The 14,857-nt window shown below is 53.4% G+C and overlaps 1 protein-coding gene across 1 annotated transcript in view; it reads left to right on the top strand.

Moving 5' to 3' along the window:
* The window catches only part of NDST1 (N-deacetylase and N-sulfotransferase 1), a 65,152-nt gene that overhangs the window by 22,689 nt on the left and 27,606 nt on the right, over nt 1-14,857 (top strand). The window contains 2 exon segments of the mRNA XM_032477116.1: nt 5,289-6,185; nt 11,899-12,393. Coding sequence (XP_032333007.1) covers nt 5,673-6,185; nt 11,899-12,393 — 1,008 coding nt within the window. The 5' untranslated portion in view covers nt 5,289-5,672.

A 14,857-nucleotide genomic window follows, 5' to 3' on the forward strand; every position in this document is an offset into this window, starting at 1 on the left:
TCGCCCTGTTTTACACTTGGGGAAACTGAGGCTCAGAGGGATTGAGAGATTGGCACAAAGGTCACAAGGCTCGTAAATAATGGAGGCAAGATTTAAGCCCAGGCAGGCTGGCTCCAGTTTGAGCCTTTAACAGAGGTGCTAGCAGCCACTGCTTTGCTGCCCCTCAGGTGGTTGGAGTGAAGCGGCACGATGCGCACAGCCCTTCGCAGGAGGCCTGCTGCACTTTGTAGGCAGCAAGTACCTGGGAGTCAGGTGGTTAGGTGCTCTTCATCACGAAAGGCACAGGGAGCTCTTGGTGTCACTCCTGGAGCCCACCTGTCCACCCACGGCAGAGCTGGACCCCTCTCCAGTCCTGCTTTCTAGACAGTTTGGTCCCTGAGAAGTCCCTTATACCGCTGCCTCCTTCCTCTCTGAAGAGAGGATTGTGGGGGCACCAGAGCATTTTGGAGTGGGGGGTGGGGTAGGGAGTGACTTTCACCTCCAGAACAGTGGCCACAGTTACCGTGGTATTTCCCGGAAGTGCAGCGTTGCCATGGTATCTCCATGACGACCAGAGCATCTCATTCATTATCCCCAGCACCGTGGCAGGGAAAGCTAGGCCTAGGGCTGGGAGAGCATAGTGGGAACCTGGCTGAGGGATGGAGGCCATGATAGCTGAGGCTCCCTGGTGCTCTCCTCCATCCCTGTCAAGATTCCCCTGTAGGCTCTAGAGCCATTGCCATCTCATGGGGTCTGGGTTCAAATTTCAGCTCTGCCATTGACTAGCTGTGTGATTTTAGGCAAGTGACTTAACCTTTCTGAGCCTCATTTTTCTCAACTATATTCTGTTTTTTTTTCCTCCTTAGTGGAGGCACTGGGGATTGAACCCACTGAGTTCTACACCACCTCCCCTCATTTTCCTCAACTGTAAATGTGAATAAAACAGTATTAGTTGTAAGAATTAATTGAGATAAAGTATGAAAAAGTGCTTAACACGGTGCCAGGTTCGTGGTAAGTGCAGTAAAAATAACAATGATAATAATTATAATAGTATTGTTATTTTTATTATAGAAACTCATGGAGGAATGAAAGTCACTTCACTTTGCAGCCTCAGTCTCCTTATCTGTGAATTGGGAATAATAACAGCTCATTCATTCATATCCTGAGTTCTCAGTAAGGCCCTATGCTGGGGAAAGTTGTGGGAGCTTCCATGATGACTTAGACTTGTCCCTGCCCTTTGGGGCACCCAGGCATGTGGGGAAGGGGAAGAAAGGAAATTGTACATGTAGAGGGCCTGTGTGTGCCAGGTGTCATGTACCAGGCAGATCCTGCGTATGCACAGGTCAGTAAGTCCTGCCCTGCAATCTGCAGGCTCCAGAGTACGGAGCTGTGTGGAGAAACTCCAAGTCTGCGCTGCATGGATTACTCGGGTGTGTCCAGGGGCTGCTGGGCAGGATGCCAAATGGGAAAGGGAGGTTGGCTGTGACGCCGTATTAGCCTGTCAGAGGCTGGTGCCGTAAGTGCCTCAGCTGGTGGTGGCCAGTCGGGATGCGTGCCTAGTGTTACTAGAATGTGCTCTTTTTAAGGAAGTTGGAAGTTCTGACTTTCAGTTTTGATATCTCCTGATTTTAAAATGTTGCAATTGATTTCAGATTTTTTAGAATGCTGTCAAAGAACCCACATCTGTGTCCTATTTTGGCTTGAGGGTCCTGGTTTTCAGCTTCCATGCTGTGGAGTGGGGATGAGGCGGGAGCCTGAAGAATGGGACATGCAAGCAGTGTAGAGGGTGGTGGGTGGAGATGACTTCAGAGAGGTGATGACATTGGAACTGGGGTCTTGAAGGATGAGTAAGTGTCCCATGGGGTAGGGGGAGGCATTCCAAGCAATGGGAACTTCATTAGCAAAGGCCTAGATGCATGACCAAGATTGGTGACTCGTTGGGCGAGGCTGGGGTTTACGAAAACATCTGGTGATGTTGGTAAGGCCCAGGGCGGTAGAGAGGTATTGAGGCCTCAGCCCCCAGCTGTCCTTGAGGCCTGGGTGGGGCTCCAAGGGGGTTAGAAGCCCCCCAGTTTGCCATCCCTTGAAACACAGAGGTGCAGGAAGGGCGTCGAGGGTCTTGAATGGCTAGTGCCAGGCCTTTGAGGGGTTGCAGTAGGGCAGTGCTGGAGGCCCCTGTTGCCAGCCCGCCGGTGGCCAGCATTTTGCCAGGTATTCGGCCTTCTCTGGGGACTGCGGCCCTCTCTCCTACTTCACCCTCTCTTGGACCTGGGCTCTGCATGGCCTCTTCTAGTCTCCTGGCCTCTGTCTGGACCCTGCCCATCCATCCAGCTCCCAGGCAAGACATGGCTTCTGAAAATGGGGATTTGGATTCCAACGGCTGTTAGAGACTTGAGAGAGAGCGCACAGAGCTTGGCTGTGCTTTGTGGGCTCAGTTGTTACCCACATTGTAAGTACATTAAATAAGCAACTGGAATGGATGACAGCAGCGGTTGATCCTTACTCAGCACTGCATGCCCAGCGTGCTTCTGAGTACTTCCGAAGTATCCACTCATTTATGGGAAGTATGTCAGATTTTCCTGTTTTGCAGATTAGGAAACTCGGGGCCCTGAGAAGTTAGATAACTTGCTCAAGATTACCCAGTTACTGAGTGGTGGAGCTTGGGTTTGAATGAAGCTGCCTGGCTCTAGTCTGCACAGGTAACTGTTAGGCTGTATTAGCCTAGGGCTTTAGGGCCACAGATGGGGTTGAGGGCACAGCATTTTGCAGCATATGTGCATATTTTTAACGGGAAAATGTTGTCAGATTCCCACAGGCGTCTGTGACCCGTAGGTGCCTGAGACTCTGCTGGTTGCATCATTAGCACACAAGCTGAAAGGCCATTAATGCAATAGACTGAAGGCCAGTGACCACAGAGCCCAGGCCTGCAGAGGAAGTGGGATTGGGTGGCCCGAGTGGGCAGGTGCCACCCCATGCATTGACAGCAGGCAGGGCACCTTCAGGGCAGCTCTGCCTTCCCGCCCACTGTGCTCCTGTCCTGGCTCCCGGGCCAAGGGGTGGGGCTCACTGTGCCTGCAGGGCAGAGGGCTGTCCTTATCAGTGGGAAAGGGGACACTGGGTGCACCCTGGGAATAAACAGAACCAGTCACCCCAGCTCTCCTGGCTCCGCCCAGGAAGCTTGCCTCTTCTTGCCCTGCTCTCAGCTGGAATTACAGGGACTCCCTGGAAAGCTCTGCCCTGTCCCTTATCTCCAAGCTGTGGTATGTGCCCCTTTCTCTTCCTACCCCTACTCAACCCTTACTTCGCCTTCTGGTAAGTTCAGGTTCCACTTCCTCCAGGAAGCCTTCCTTGGTCCTCCCCCTTCTTCTTCCAAGGGGGTTAAGTGCCCCACTTCTCTCAAATACCCTCCCTTCCCCCACTGTCACACTGCATTGTAGATGCCAGTTTTCTTGGCTGCCTCGGGTTTCCCGTGGTGCTGGCACATAGTAGGGACTTTTGTGGAATGTTACAGCATGTCAGAGGTTGTACAGCCACCAGACATCATCATGAGGCCCCTCTCTCACAGGCAGGAAGCCCAGAAAGCAGCAGGCATATCCCGGGTCACATGGCATGTCATGGCAAAAGTGGGAGCAGACCTGATGTCTAAGATGTGTCCTCAGTTCACACCCATGCCTTTTGTTTCTGAGCACTTCTTTAAAAAACATTTGTTTTCTTATATTCACAAAAATAATGATTATTGTAGAAAACTTAGGAGACAAAAAGAGGAAAATAAAAATCACTCAGAGATAATTGTTAACTTTTTTTGTTTGTTTGTTTGTTTTTTGGATTTAGTACCGGTTTCTGCCTTATGCAGAACATTTTTAACAAAAATAGGACCATGCGTACTGTTTTATAAATGTTTTCCACTTTAACAATATATGTGGTAATTATACTTCTATGTCAGTCAATGTCCTCCTTCAGCATATTGTAAATGGCTGCCTGGGATTCCATCACATGCTTGCATTATAATTGCTAAAGACAGTCCCCTATTGTTGGGCATTTGCTATTATAAACAACATCCTTTGCTACTATAAACAGCACTGGGATTCGTATTCTTGTGGGGAAATCTTTACACACTTCTGCAATTATTACCTCTAGGATAAGTTCCTAGAAGTATGGTTGTTGGGTCTCTATACTGTGCCCATGCTGAGCACACTGTACAGTGTTGGGTCTGGGAGGGATTTTGAAGATCTTTACCCCCAACCTGGGTCTGAGGCTCACAGTCCATCCCTGGCTGTGCCAGCCCGGGCCCTCACACCTTCTGACCTTGTCCCCAACACCCATCCTCCACGGGGAGTGCGCCTGCCAGCTTTCAGCAGCTGCTTCCACTCGTGTTTAAGTGAGACCGGTACAGGTGGAGTGCCCTGGGCTGGGGAATCCGCCCAAGGGGAGGCGGGAATGCCGAGTTTTGGTTGCCTGGGTGGGCAGAGGCTCACTCAGGGTGGTGCTTCCCCTCACCTCAGGTCCCTCGGCAAGTTCGGGATCCTCAAGGCAGGGGGTTCAGTCACCTGCTGTCCGGGCTGGCGTGTGCAGCTGTGGGCATGTGCTGAGGCTGAGAGATGCGTGTTGCATTCGGGGCAATTAGAGACAGCTGCCATTTCTTAAGTGTTGCTTGTACCAAGCTCCTGGGACAGGTTTACTCAGGTATCTCTCGCCCTGTGCTGCGGGGGTGGTGATTTCACAGGTGAGATCCCTGATGCTTGAGAGGGGCCTTCCAGCACAGCCACGCCGCTGATGCCTCCCAGCCCAGAGTCGAATACTCGCAGGGCCTCTCTCTTTTCATCAGTCAGATGGGGCTGCTGGGCCCGTTCAGAGAGAGAGACGGGTGAGGAAGCACTGCAGTAAGTGAGGGGAAGACGGTGAGGACGTGGTGTTCAGTCATGATTTAGAATTCTGCTTCTAGCTCCCAAGCCTTGCAAGCGTTTCTTGTCTCACTTTGTCTTTCCTGTTTCTGGAGTTTTCTTGGTTTCGTCTGAGACTGATAATTAAGAGCAACTACCGCTGTTGGCACCCCATGCTAGGTACTGCCCTGCGTGATTTACACACATCACTGGACTTAATCCTCTGGCCTCCTGTGAGGTGGGTACTGTTGTCAACAAATGGGGAGACTGGGGCTCAGAGAGATTAAGGAGCTTGCCCCCGATCGTGTACCCAGGTTGGGCAGCAGTAGTTGAACTTGGGCCCACCTCAGCCAGGCCCTGTGTGTCCACAGTCACCCGACCCCCGGAGCCCACACTGACTTCCTTCTGACTTTCCTCTTCTCTCTGCAGCCTGGGCCCCAGGGGCCCCACCGAGCGAGCGGCATGCGGCACCCCCGGGCCTGCCCAGTGTCCTTCGGCCCACTACCCAGCCCCCCCAGGAGGCCCTGACGCCCTGGGGCACTTCTGCTGTGCACAGGACCACGTGGGGGTTTGCCATGGTGACATAAAGGGGCGCGGAGGAAGGAAGGAGCGCAACCAGCCGCGGACTGCGCCCCTGGCTGGAAGGAAGGGCCGGGCCCGGATCCTCCTCTCCCGCTGCCCACTGCGGACCTTGCTTGCTGAGTCTCTGTGAATTTGTTGGTCAGTGGACGACTCGGGTGTCTCCTCCTGCGTGGGGCCCTGGGGTGGCCAGGGCAGGCAGGGCCTCTGGTGGCCGAGGTCTCCGGGGCCAGGATGCCCGCCCTGGCACGCCTCCGCAGGCTGTGTCGGCACGTGTCCCCGCAGGCTGTCCTTTTCCTGCTGTTCATCTTCTGCCTGTTCAGCGTTTTTGTCTCGGCCTACTACCTATATGGCTGGAAGCGGGGCCTGGAGCCCTCGGCAGATGCCCCCGAGCCTGACTGCGGGGACCCGCCGCCTGTGGCCCCCAGCCGCCTGCTGCCGCTCAAGCCCATACAGGCGGCCACCCCCTCACGCACGGACCCATTGGTGCTGGTGTTCGTGGAGAGCCTGTACTCCCAGCTGGGCCAGGATGTGGTGGCCATCCTAGAGTCCAGCCGCTTCAAGTACCGCACAGAGATCGCACCCGGCAAGGGCGACATGCCGACGCTCACTGACAAAGGCCGCGGCCGCTTCGCCCTCATCATCTATGAGAACGTCCTCAAGTACGTCAACCTGGACGCCTGGAACCGGGAGCTGCTGGACAAGTACTGCGTGGCCTACGGCGTGGGCATCATCGGCTTCTTCAAGGTAACGGGGAGGGGTCTCCCAGCAGCTGAGAGCCCCAGCTGAGTCTGAATCCCATGCTCACAGTGGCTAGCTGAGTGCTTGACTTCTCTCCCCTGTAAAATGGGTACAATAGTGGCACCTCCTCCTAGGGTGTCTGAAGGGTGAGGGAGTGCAGGTGTGAGTAGAGAGAAGGCACTTGGAGCACACAGTGCCTAGTAGGTGCTTTTAATTTTATTTTTTAAATTAAATTTTTGTTTCAAGTAGTAGGTGCTTTTTAAGTATTAGCTTTTATGAGGAGCACAAGACAGGCATTGCTTGCTGTGCATCGGACCTGGCACACAGCAGGCACGTGCCTAAGAGAGGCCCCTGGGATGGGTGCAAAGGAGGAGAGCCTGTGCTCTGCTGGGTGCCTCGAAGCCTGTCATGGCAGTCCTCCCAAGGGATGGGATGTGTCCCCATTTTGCAGATGGGTAAACCAAGGCTCAGGAAGATGAAGTGATGTATCTGAGGCTGTGCAGCCTGTTAAGCAGGAGAGCCAGGATCTGAGCCCAGACTTAGGCATCTGGGGCTCTGTCTCCTACGCTCTTTCCTCTTGGCTGTGGAGGGGTGTGTGGAGTTTATGCACCTCTCAAACCAGAGCCATTTTGCAGTGGAAGAAAGAGGAGAAAGAAATCCCAGTGGGCAGGTGAGCTGCTCTGGGCTCCGTGGGGCACCCAGAGCGACTGCGGGCACATAGTCCTTGCTGAAAGTGTCATGGAGAAGCTGTCCTTGGGGAGGAGGTTGGGAACAGCTGGATGGGGGATCCCGAGGGTCTGGCTAGAGAACTCTGACCTGCAAGGTGGGTGGTTGGGACTCTAGTTGGATGCTCAGGGGTGTTTGTTTCTTCATTCAGCAAATATTTACCGAGCGCTTACTGTGTTCCAGGTCCTCTGCTAGGCACTGGGGACACAGTGGTGATCAAAGTGTGCCAAGTCCCTGCTGTCACGCAGCTGACCTTTCAACGCAGTGGGTGGGGTGGGGGACTAGACAGTGAACAAATAAACATACCATGTGGCAGGTGGTGATTAGTACAAAAAAAAAAGCTGGGAAGGGCACATGGGTGATAGGTATGGGCAGCTGGTGCTGGTTTTGATAAAATGGCCTGGAAAGTCATCTTTGATAAAGTGACCGGAAGGAAGTTAGAGTAGCCTGTGGCTCTGTGTGAAGGGCCTTCCAGGCAGAGGGGACAGTAAATGCACAGGTCCTGAGGCTGGCTCTTGCTTGGCCTGAGTGGAGAGGAGCAGGAGATGGATCAGAAGTGGCCCATGTCCACTGACAGCTGCCCGTTCAGCCCCAGGCATTGTTGGCACTGCTGCTCCCTGGCACTGTGCTCTGTGCTGGGAGGAGCCTGGTCTAGTGGAGGGTTTCTCACAGCGTGTTCTTTCATACACTAATGGAGCAGGATGCTCTGCCATTAATAAAGGTTTTGTGGGCCAAGAAATTGAAGGCCCTTAGAAGTCCTGCAGTAGAGCAACCTGGTGAGATTTGTTCCCCAGCTGGCTTGATGACACAACCCTTTATTTCACGGCTCACCGTCTGGGAAGCGCTGGCCTGGTTTATGGCTGAGCAGTGACAGTGTCAGACAGCTTCATTGTCTGTTTTGCCTTTGCTTCTGGACTCTGTTCCCTTTCCTGCCGTGAACTTCATTAGGTGTGATCCAGAGTCCCAGGCCTGAAGAACATCACAATGGCTGACACTCACTGAGTGGTCACCCAGCGCCGTGCACTCCTACATACTTTATGTGAATTAACACATTTAACACTCACAAACCATCCTCCAAGCCAGGTACATGTCGTCCTGATTTAAGAGAGAAGGAAACTGAGGCAAAGAGGGGTGAAGAAATGTGCCCACACTCACACCTCTGATGAGCACAGATCTAGGATTTGAACCCAGGCAGTTTGGCTCCAGAGGCTTTATTCCTAACCCTGGGGGCAGGGATGTGCTCAGAGTCTCACTGTGGGGTCCGTGGCAACTCCAGGTCTTCATGCTTTTCCTGCCCTAGTGTGTAAGACAAGACCCCTCCTTGGTTCCATCTGGGGCCTCTGACTTTCTTCTCTAACGGGAGCCCTCTGGTGGTCAAGCTGCATCTTTCAGCTCTTCTGCACAGCCTGCTTCATTGCTGTGCCTCGGGCCTGGGACTCCAGGGATCTGGAGATTTACTTTCCAGTGCCCATTGGCACTGGATTCCCAGGTCAGTGCAAGAGCAGGGACTGAAAAGTCCAGAACCTGGTTCAACTCTTTCTGTCAGTTATAGACAGAGTGGCCTTGGGCAGGGTTGTTCAGCCCATCTGTAAAGTGGGTCCAGTCACTGCAGCTGCCCTACCAGGCTGTGTTGAAGATAAAACAGAACAGTGGGTGGGAAGCACTAGTACAGTGCCCGGTACCCAGAGCCACCCAATAATCGGCAGCCGGCATGCCTTGTCATCTTGCTTTAGCAAACTCAGCTGATGGTAGCACTTTATCTGTCTTGTGGCTCTGGCCAGCACGTGCCCCTGAGGTCCTTGAGGGTGGGATCGGGTCTTCATTGGCAGCCCTGTTTCCTGGCTCAGCCTTGCAGCTCCAGGTACCCTGGGGCTGAGCACACCCTGGGAGAGGGCAACACTCACTACATTCCAGACCCTGAACTCATTGCTTTGCAGACTCTATCGTATGTAATTCTCACAGCTAGCTCCTCTGTGAAGTGAGCATTTTAATTTCAGGTAAGGAATTGATGCTCAAAAAGTACATGACTGTGTAGACTTGACACAGTCAGAGCCAAGATTCAGCAACCACGGTCATCCCTTCGAACCCAACCGCAAGTGAGCATGTCAGAGCAAAGTGATGGATGGGGGACCTGAGGTCCAGAGACGAAACACCTTGGGAGCCCCAAGGTTTTCAAGATCGTCCAGCTAGTTACTACCTAAATCTGTACTAGGCTCCCCATTCCCAGGCCAGGACCCCTCCTTCCTCTGCCTGATGACCCCACTGGAAGATTCGGTGTCTCCTCAGTGGGTCCCCAGTGCTAAGAGATTCCCCTCCCGTGGGGCGAGGCCTGCAGCAGAGGTCAGTCTCTGCGATGCTCGGGCTTCCTCTCCATTCTCTTCCCCAGCTGGTTCCTTTCACTGCAGACTGGGGTGGACAGTCAGCAACTTGGCTTTCTCCCCTCCTTGACATCTCCCAGCTGGGCAGCTGGCAGAGCTGCCAGTGCCTGGCAGTCAGCTCAGGATCGGGGCTTTGAAATGGGATCCCCCGGTGCCTGTGGTCCAGTGTGGCCTCCCAGGCCACAGCAGGTGACGGACAGGGCCTGAAATGTCACTGGCCCTCACTGCCTTTGTCCCCAGGGCTGGCTTAGGGGTCATGGGGAGCCTGGAGCTGGGGGAGGAGGCCTCTCAGGATGGGGCTCTCAATGCCAGAGGCTGACTCAGGAGAGGGTGGGGAGTTGGCAGTTATTCCTGGTGTGTGGAGAGTCAAATGTAGGCCCCTTATCTCGGTTTACAAGGCCAGGGCCCTGCAGGGCCTTCGTGGGAATTAGAAAAAAGCACTTCTGGGTGGAGGTTACTAGTAAAAGGCACCCTTTGAGCAGATGCATCTCCACTTGGGGCACAGAGCTCAGCCCTCAGTGGAGTGTCCTTGTTCAGCGCTCACCTGGCCAGCTCCCTAGGGTGGCCCTGTGCACCAGCCTGCCTCAGTCTCCAACCTCTTTCCATGCCTTTTGTCTGCTCTTGCTTTGTCCCACTCCGCTCATTCTCCACACAGCAGCCAGATGGATCTTTTTAAAATGCAGATTGGAACCTGTCATCCCTCTGTTCAGAACCTTTTGATGGAGTCTTTGATGGCTTCCCACTACCACTTCAAGCCTCTTGGGTCCTGCAGGTCTGCCCCCAGCTGACCTTTCTGTCTCATCCCCTCTTCTTCCTCTTGATCACTCTGCTGGCCTCTTGCTATTCCTTGACTGTACTGAGCCCTTTCCAACCTCGGGGCCTTTGCACTTGCTCCTACCTTGCAGCTTGGCTCCCACCTCTCCCACAGTTGATGCTTACTCATTGCTCACATCTTTGTTCAAAAGTCCCTTTCTCCAGGAAGCCTCTCGTGAGCCAACTGACTGTGCCCACTTATCTACTCTTCTAGAACTATGAACCTCTTCCATGTAGCATGTGCCGCATTGAAGTTTTTTGTGTATTTCTGCAGTTTTGATTGCTCTCTCTCTTCCCTGCTCACCTTTAAGGTTCATAAAGGCAGGAGCCATGTCTCTTTTCCTCACTGGAAACTTAACACAGTGCCTGGCACAGTGAGTAGTTGTGGAATGAACAAATAAAACCCACAATGAACAACTGTCACTTGCCAGGAACTAGGGATCTGTCTATTCCTCTTTCTTTTAAAAAATCTAGTTACTCATCAGATATGTGTTTGCTCCCACTGGGTGTCAAGCCTGTGCTGGCACCACGGATCCAAGGTGGAAATGATGTAGCCCCTGCCCTTAAGAGGGCACAGCTTGGTGGGTGGGGAGACCCTAAACAGATAGTGCAGCAGCCAAAATGGGAAGTGCTGCAGCTGAGGCTTTAATTTGATCCCAGGGAGACCAGTGAAGAGACGAGGTTATATGCATTGGGTTTTGAAGGATGAGCAGGCGTTTGTCAGGCTTGGAAGACTGAAAGGAGCTGGCATAGGGAAAAGGCCAAATTATACCATATTCTGAGGCAGGTGGCTGGGAGGCTGAGGGACGGCATGAAGGAGCAGGGGCTGTGAGTCTAGGGAAGAGGCGAAAGGGAGGTTCTTGGTACTATCTGCAGATCCCCAGGGAGCTGGCAGTGGAGGGCCCTGGGAGCAGAGGGATGTGCGGGGAGCTGGACTCCTGTGGGGAGTGCTACGGGCATATGGGAGGTTGGGAGTGCTGTGGGGTGGAGTGTCTGCTCCTGCACCCCTAGTAGACCCTTCCTCTTTGATCTCTTCTCCATGAGCATCTGCCTAAGATTTCTCCAGCGGAAAGGACTGCGTGGCAAAGGCAGCTTGGAAACCCCAGATGGGAAAGCCTGATGGTCAGGTGTGTGGGCTCCGGGGTCAGATTGTCTGGCCGTGAGGTGTGGCTCCTCCTGACCACTGTGCGCCTGAGGGGAGCACTGCCTTCCGAGCCTCGGTTTCCTCGCCTGTGAAGTGGGATGACAGAGGAACCCGCCTCCCGAGGCTGATGCCGCTGGCCCTGTGCTAAGCACTTTGCCACCGTTAACGCTCATCCTCCTCCACCACCCCTTGAGGGATTTACCACTCTTAGCCACGTTTTCTAGCTGGGGAAGCTGAGGCACAGGGCAGTTACAAAACTTGCCCAAAGCCAGGCAGTCTGGTGGCAGAGTCCATGTTCTCCACTGCTAGACCTTCCTCTGTATGATTTTGGACAAGTTACCTAGCCTTTCTGGGCCTAATCTCCTCATCTGTAAAATGGGAATGGCAGTGACACACACCTTCATCACGGGGCCACCGTGAGGATTACCACACTCCTACAGGTAAAGTGCACAAGCTGGTTCCTGGTTTTGGTAAGCACGTCAGATGTGTTAGCTGGTGTAGCATCATGACGGGCGGATCTGGGTGAGCACAGGGCCAGGAGTGTGATGAGCCCTCCGTGAGTATGTTAGAACTGTAGACGATCCCATGGTCCCTTGGGGTTCTAGACCTCATGGCTCTCTTCCCCCTCCCTGCCCCGCCCCACCCGACCCGGCTGCAGGCCAATGAGAACAGCCTGCTGAGTGCGCAGCTCAAAGGTTTCCCCTTGTTCCTGCACTCGAACCTGGGCCTGAAGGACTGCAGCATCAACCCCAAGTCCCCGCTGCTCTACGTGACCCGGCCCAGTGAGGTGGAGAAGGGAGTGCTGCCCGGCGAGGACTGGACCGTGTTCCAGTCGAACCATTCCACCTACGAGCCAGTGCTGCTGGCCAAGACGCGGACGTCCGAGTCCATCCCGCACCTGGGTGCGGACGCCGGCCTGCACGCCGCGCTGCACGCCACCGTGGTCCAGGACCTGGGCCTCCACGACGGCATCCAGCGCGTGCTGTTTGGCAACAACCTCAACTTCTGGCTGCACAAGCTCGTCTTCGTCGACGCCGTGGCCTTCCTCACGGGCAAGCGCCTCTCGCTGCCTTTGGACCGCTACATCCTGGTGGACATCGATGACATCTTTGTGGGCAAGGAGGGCACACGCATGAAGGTGGAGGACGTGAAGGTATGGCCGGGGGCACCAGGCCAAGTCGGGTGGGCCTCGCCGCCTTCAAACCTCGCTGTTCCTGTCGTGACGTTGCTGTCCGCACCTCCCCTGTGCTGCTAGTCCCCCTCCGTTGGCTGCTTGGTTTTACTGTCTTGTTAGAAACAAGTGCCACTTAAAATTATATTGAATATAGAGGAATTTTGCATCTGGAGTGCATAACTATGGAGAGATAGGAGCTGGGCAGAGTCATTTACCTGCCTTTTAATCTAGCTGGGATTTTTAACTCTCAAAAATGTCTATGTCAGTACCAGAGCTCCTGCAAAACTCGTAAGACAAGAATTGGAGCTTGAATCATACACAAGGCACAGTTTAACTGAGGTCTGTGTAGATAGTGGAACATGTGTTTAATTCAAAAAATGTTTACCACACTAAACTGTATTAAAAGCATTTTGCAAACCACAGAATTTTATACATCTATCCCTATTAAAAAGAAGGCTGCAAATTAAGACCATTAAGCAGTCTTTAAAATACGATTTTCATCTACTCACTCTTTTACTCCAAGTTATTTTGCAAAGGAAACGACATCACTCCTGTAAATGGGGAAATCGGTATCAGTTGCCATAAACAGAGGGCAACCATAACAGTAGACCCAGTGAAAACAAAACAGGGGATTAAAGTCTAGAGGGGCACCGCTGCCTGCTGACCGCCTATCCTCTCTTCCACGAGATTAGCAAGAGTTAGAAACACATCAGCATCAAACCAAGACTTCTTTTTGATGTTAGGAGGAGGACTGAAAAATAGGCTTGTGAGAGGAATGCTTGGCCCTCGAGTGACTCAGGTTGTGGGTGCTGTGTGCTCTGCCGCCCTGAGATCGCTGTTGGGATTGGCCGTGGGGCCTGGAAGGAAGCCCTGGTCTCGGGGCTGGGGGCTGTCCTCCTGCCTCAGTCAGGAGAGAAGTCTCTGCTTCCCTTGACACCTCCAGAGGAGAGGAGCAGAGCAGATGCTGTTGGGGAGCAGGCGCTGTGCTGGGAGTCAAGACCTGGGCTCAAGTCCCAGTCTGACCCTAACTGACCGGGTGACTTGGGCAAGTTGCTTCCCCTGTCTGAGCCTCAGCAGTGAAATGACAAGATGGGGTGAATGGGAGGGGCCTGGATGGCTAGGGTGAGGGGCATGTGCAGACGCCAGGCTCTGCGCCCCCGCCCCCGGGCTCTGCCTCTGAGTCGGGACAGTGCTGCTCTGACCTGCGTTACCCCGTGTGATTGCTCCTGAGATTTCACTTCCTCAAGGGCTCCCCTGTTGAAAAAAAGTTTTGAGATGACTCCTGTTGAGCTTTCTAGCTCTGAGGCTTCCTGTGATGCCATGACCTACTTCTAGCAAAGGAGAGTCCTCTGTTTTCTACTTAGGACTTTCTTCTGGTGGCCCAATCTTACTCTCTCCTGCTGTAACCTAGGTCCTTGCTGCCTGACCAGGGTGAGTCCTTGAGACTGGTCCAGGGTTGACCCCATGAGGGAATCAGGCTGCCAGGTCCACTGTGTCTCCTGTGAACCCAGAGTTAGCCCTTCTTGGTCCTCATTTCCCCCACTTTTAGAACGAGGGGAGTTTTGAGCCATTTCTGTGGGAGAATACCAACAGAAACATCCTCCTCCGTGCGCTCAGCTCAGTGCAGACTGCAAAGTGTTTTGCCAGCCAGGTCCCATTTGCCTTAAGCATCCTTGTGAGTCAGGGCAGAGTTGGGGTTTTTTTCTTTGTTTTTTTCTTCTTTAATCCCAGGCACTGGCTACAGCGGAGCCTTTCTTTCAGAGACATGAATGTCGCCTCCCGAACTTGTACAGTACAGGCCATACGGTGCCATTTACATAATATCAACAGCAGTGCTTATTCAGGGCTTGGCGAGTGTTCAGCCCCTCTGTGTGTGGCCTCATCTGATCCTCACAGCAGCTCTGTGAGGTGGGTATTGTTTTAAGTCCCACTTTACAGAGGAGGGCACTACAGCTCAGAGAGGTGAAGTACCTTGCCCAAGGTCACACAGCTCCAGCATCGATATCTATCAGGTAGTGCATGGCCTTGATAAGATGCCGCTGGTGGTCCCAGGAGGGCCAGGACTTTTCGTTTGCAGAGTGTTCTGAGAGCGAGCTCTGCTTGCAGGATTCCTAGCAGTCTGGTGCATCATGCTGGGTAGGGATTTTTTTTCAGTCCTGACTCCAGAGTACAACTGTACATTTGTTTCACAAGTGTCAACATCCCTTCATTGACTAGCAAAGCGCTGGGTGTGCCCTGCACGGGAACACTGCATTGCATTGCTGGGCACACAGTACGTCTTTGGAAAAGTCATGTCCTTTGACATCAGCCTTGGAGTCACCAGTGAGGAGAAGTCTCCCACGTCGGACAGATGAAGGCATGAGGCTCACAGGGGCAGTGACCACAGAAACCATTTTTTCATCACTTAACCAAGATACCAGGCTGTTTTACATGCGGTATCTCA

This window comes from Camelus ferus, chromosome 3 (genome assembly GCF_009834535.1).
Source record: "Camelus ferus isolate YT-003-E chromosome 3, BCGSAC_Cfer_1.0, whole genome shotgun sequence".
NCBI lineage: Eukaryota > Metazoa > Chordata > Mammalia > Artiodactyla > Camelidae > Camelus > Camelus ferus.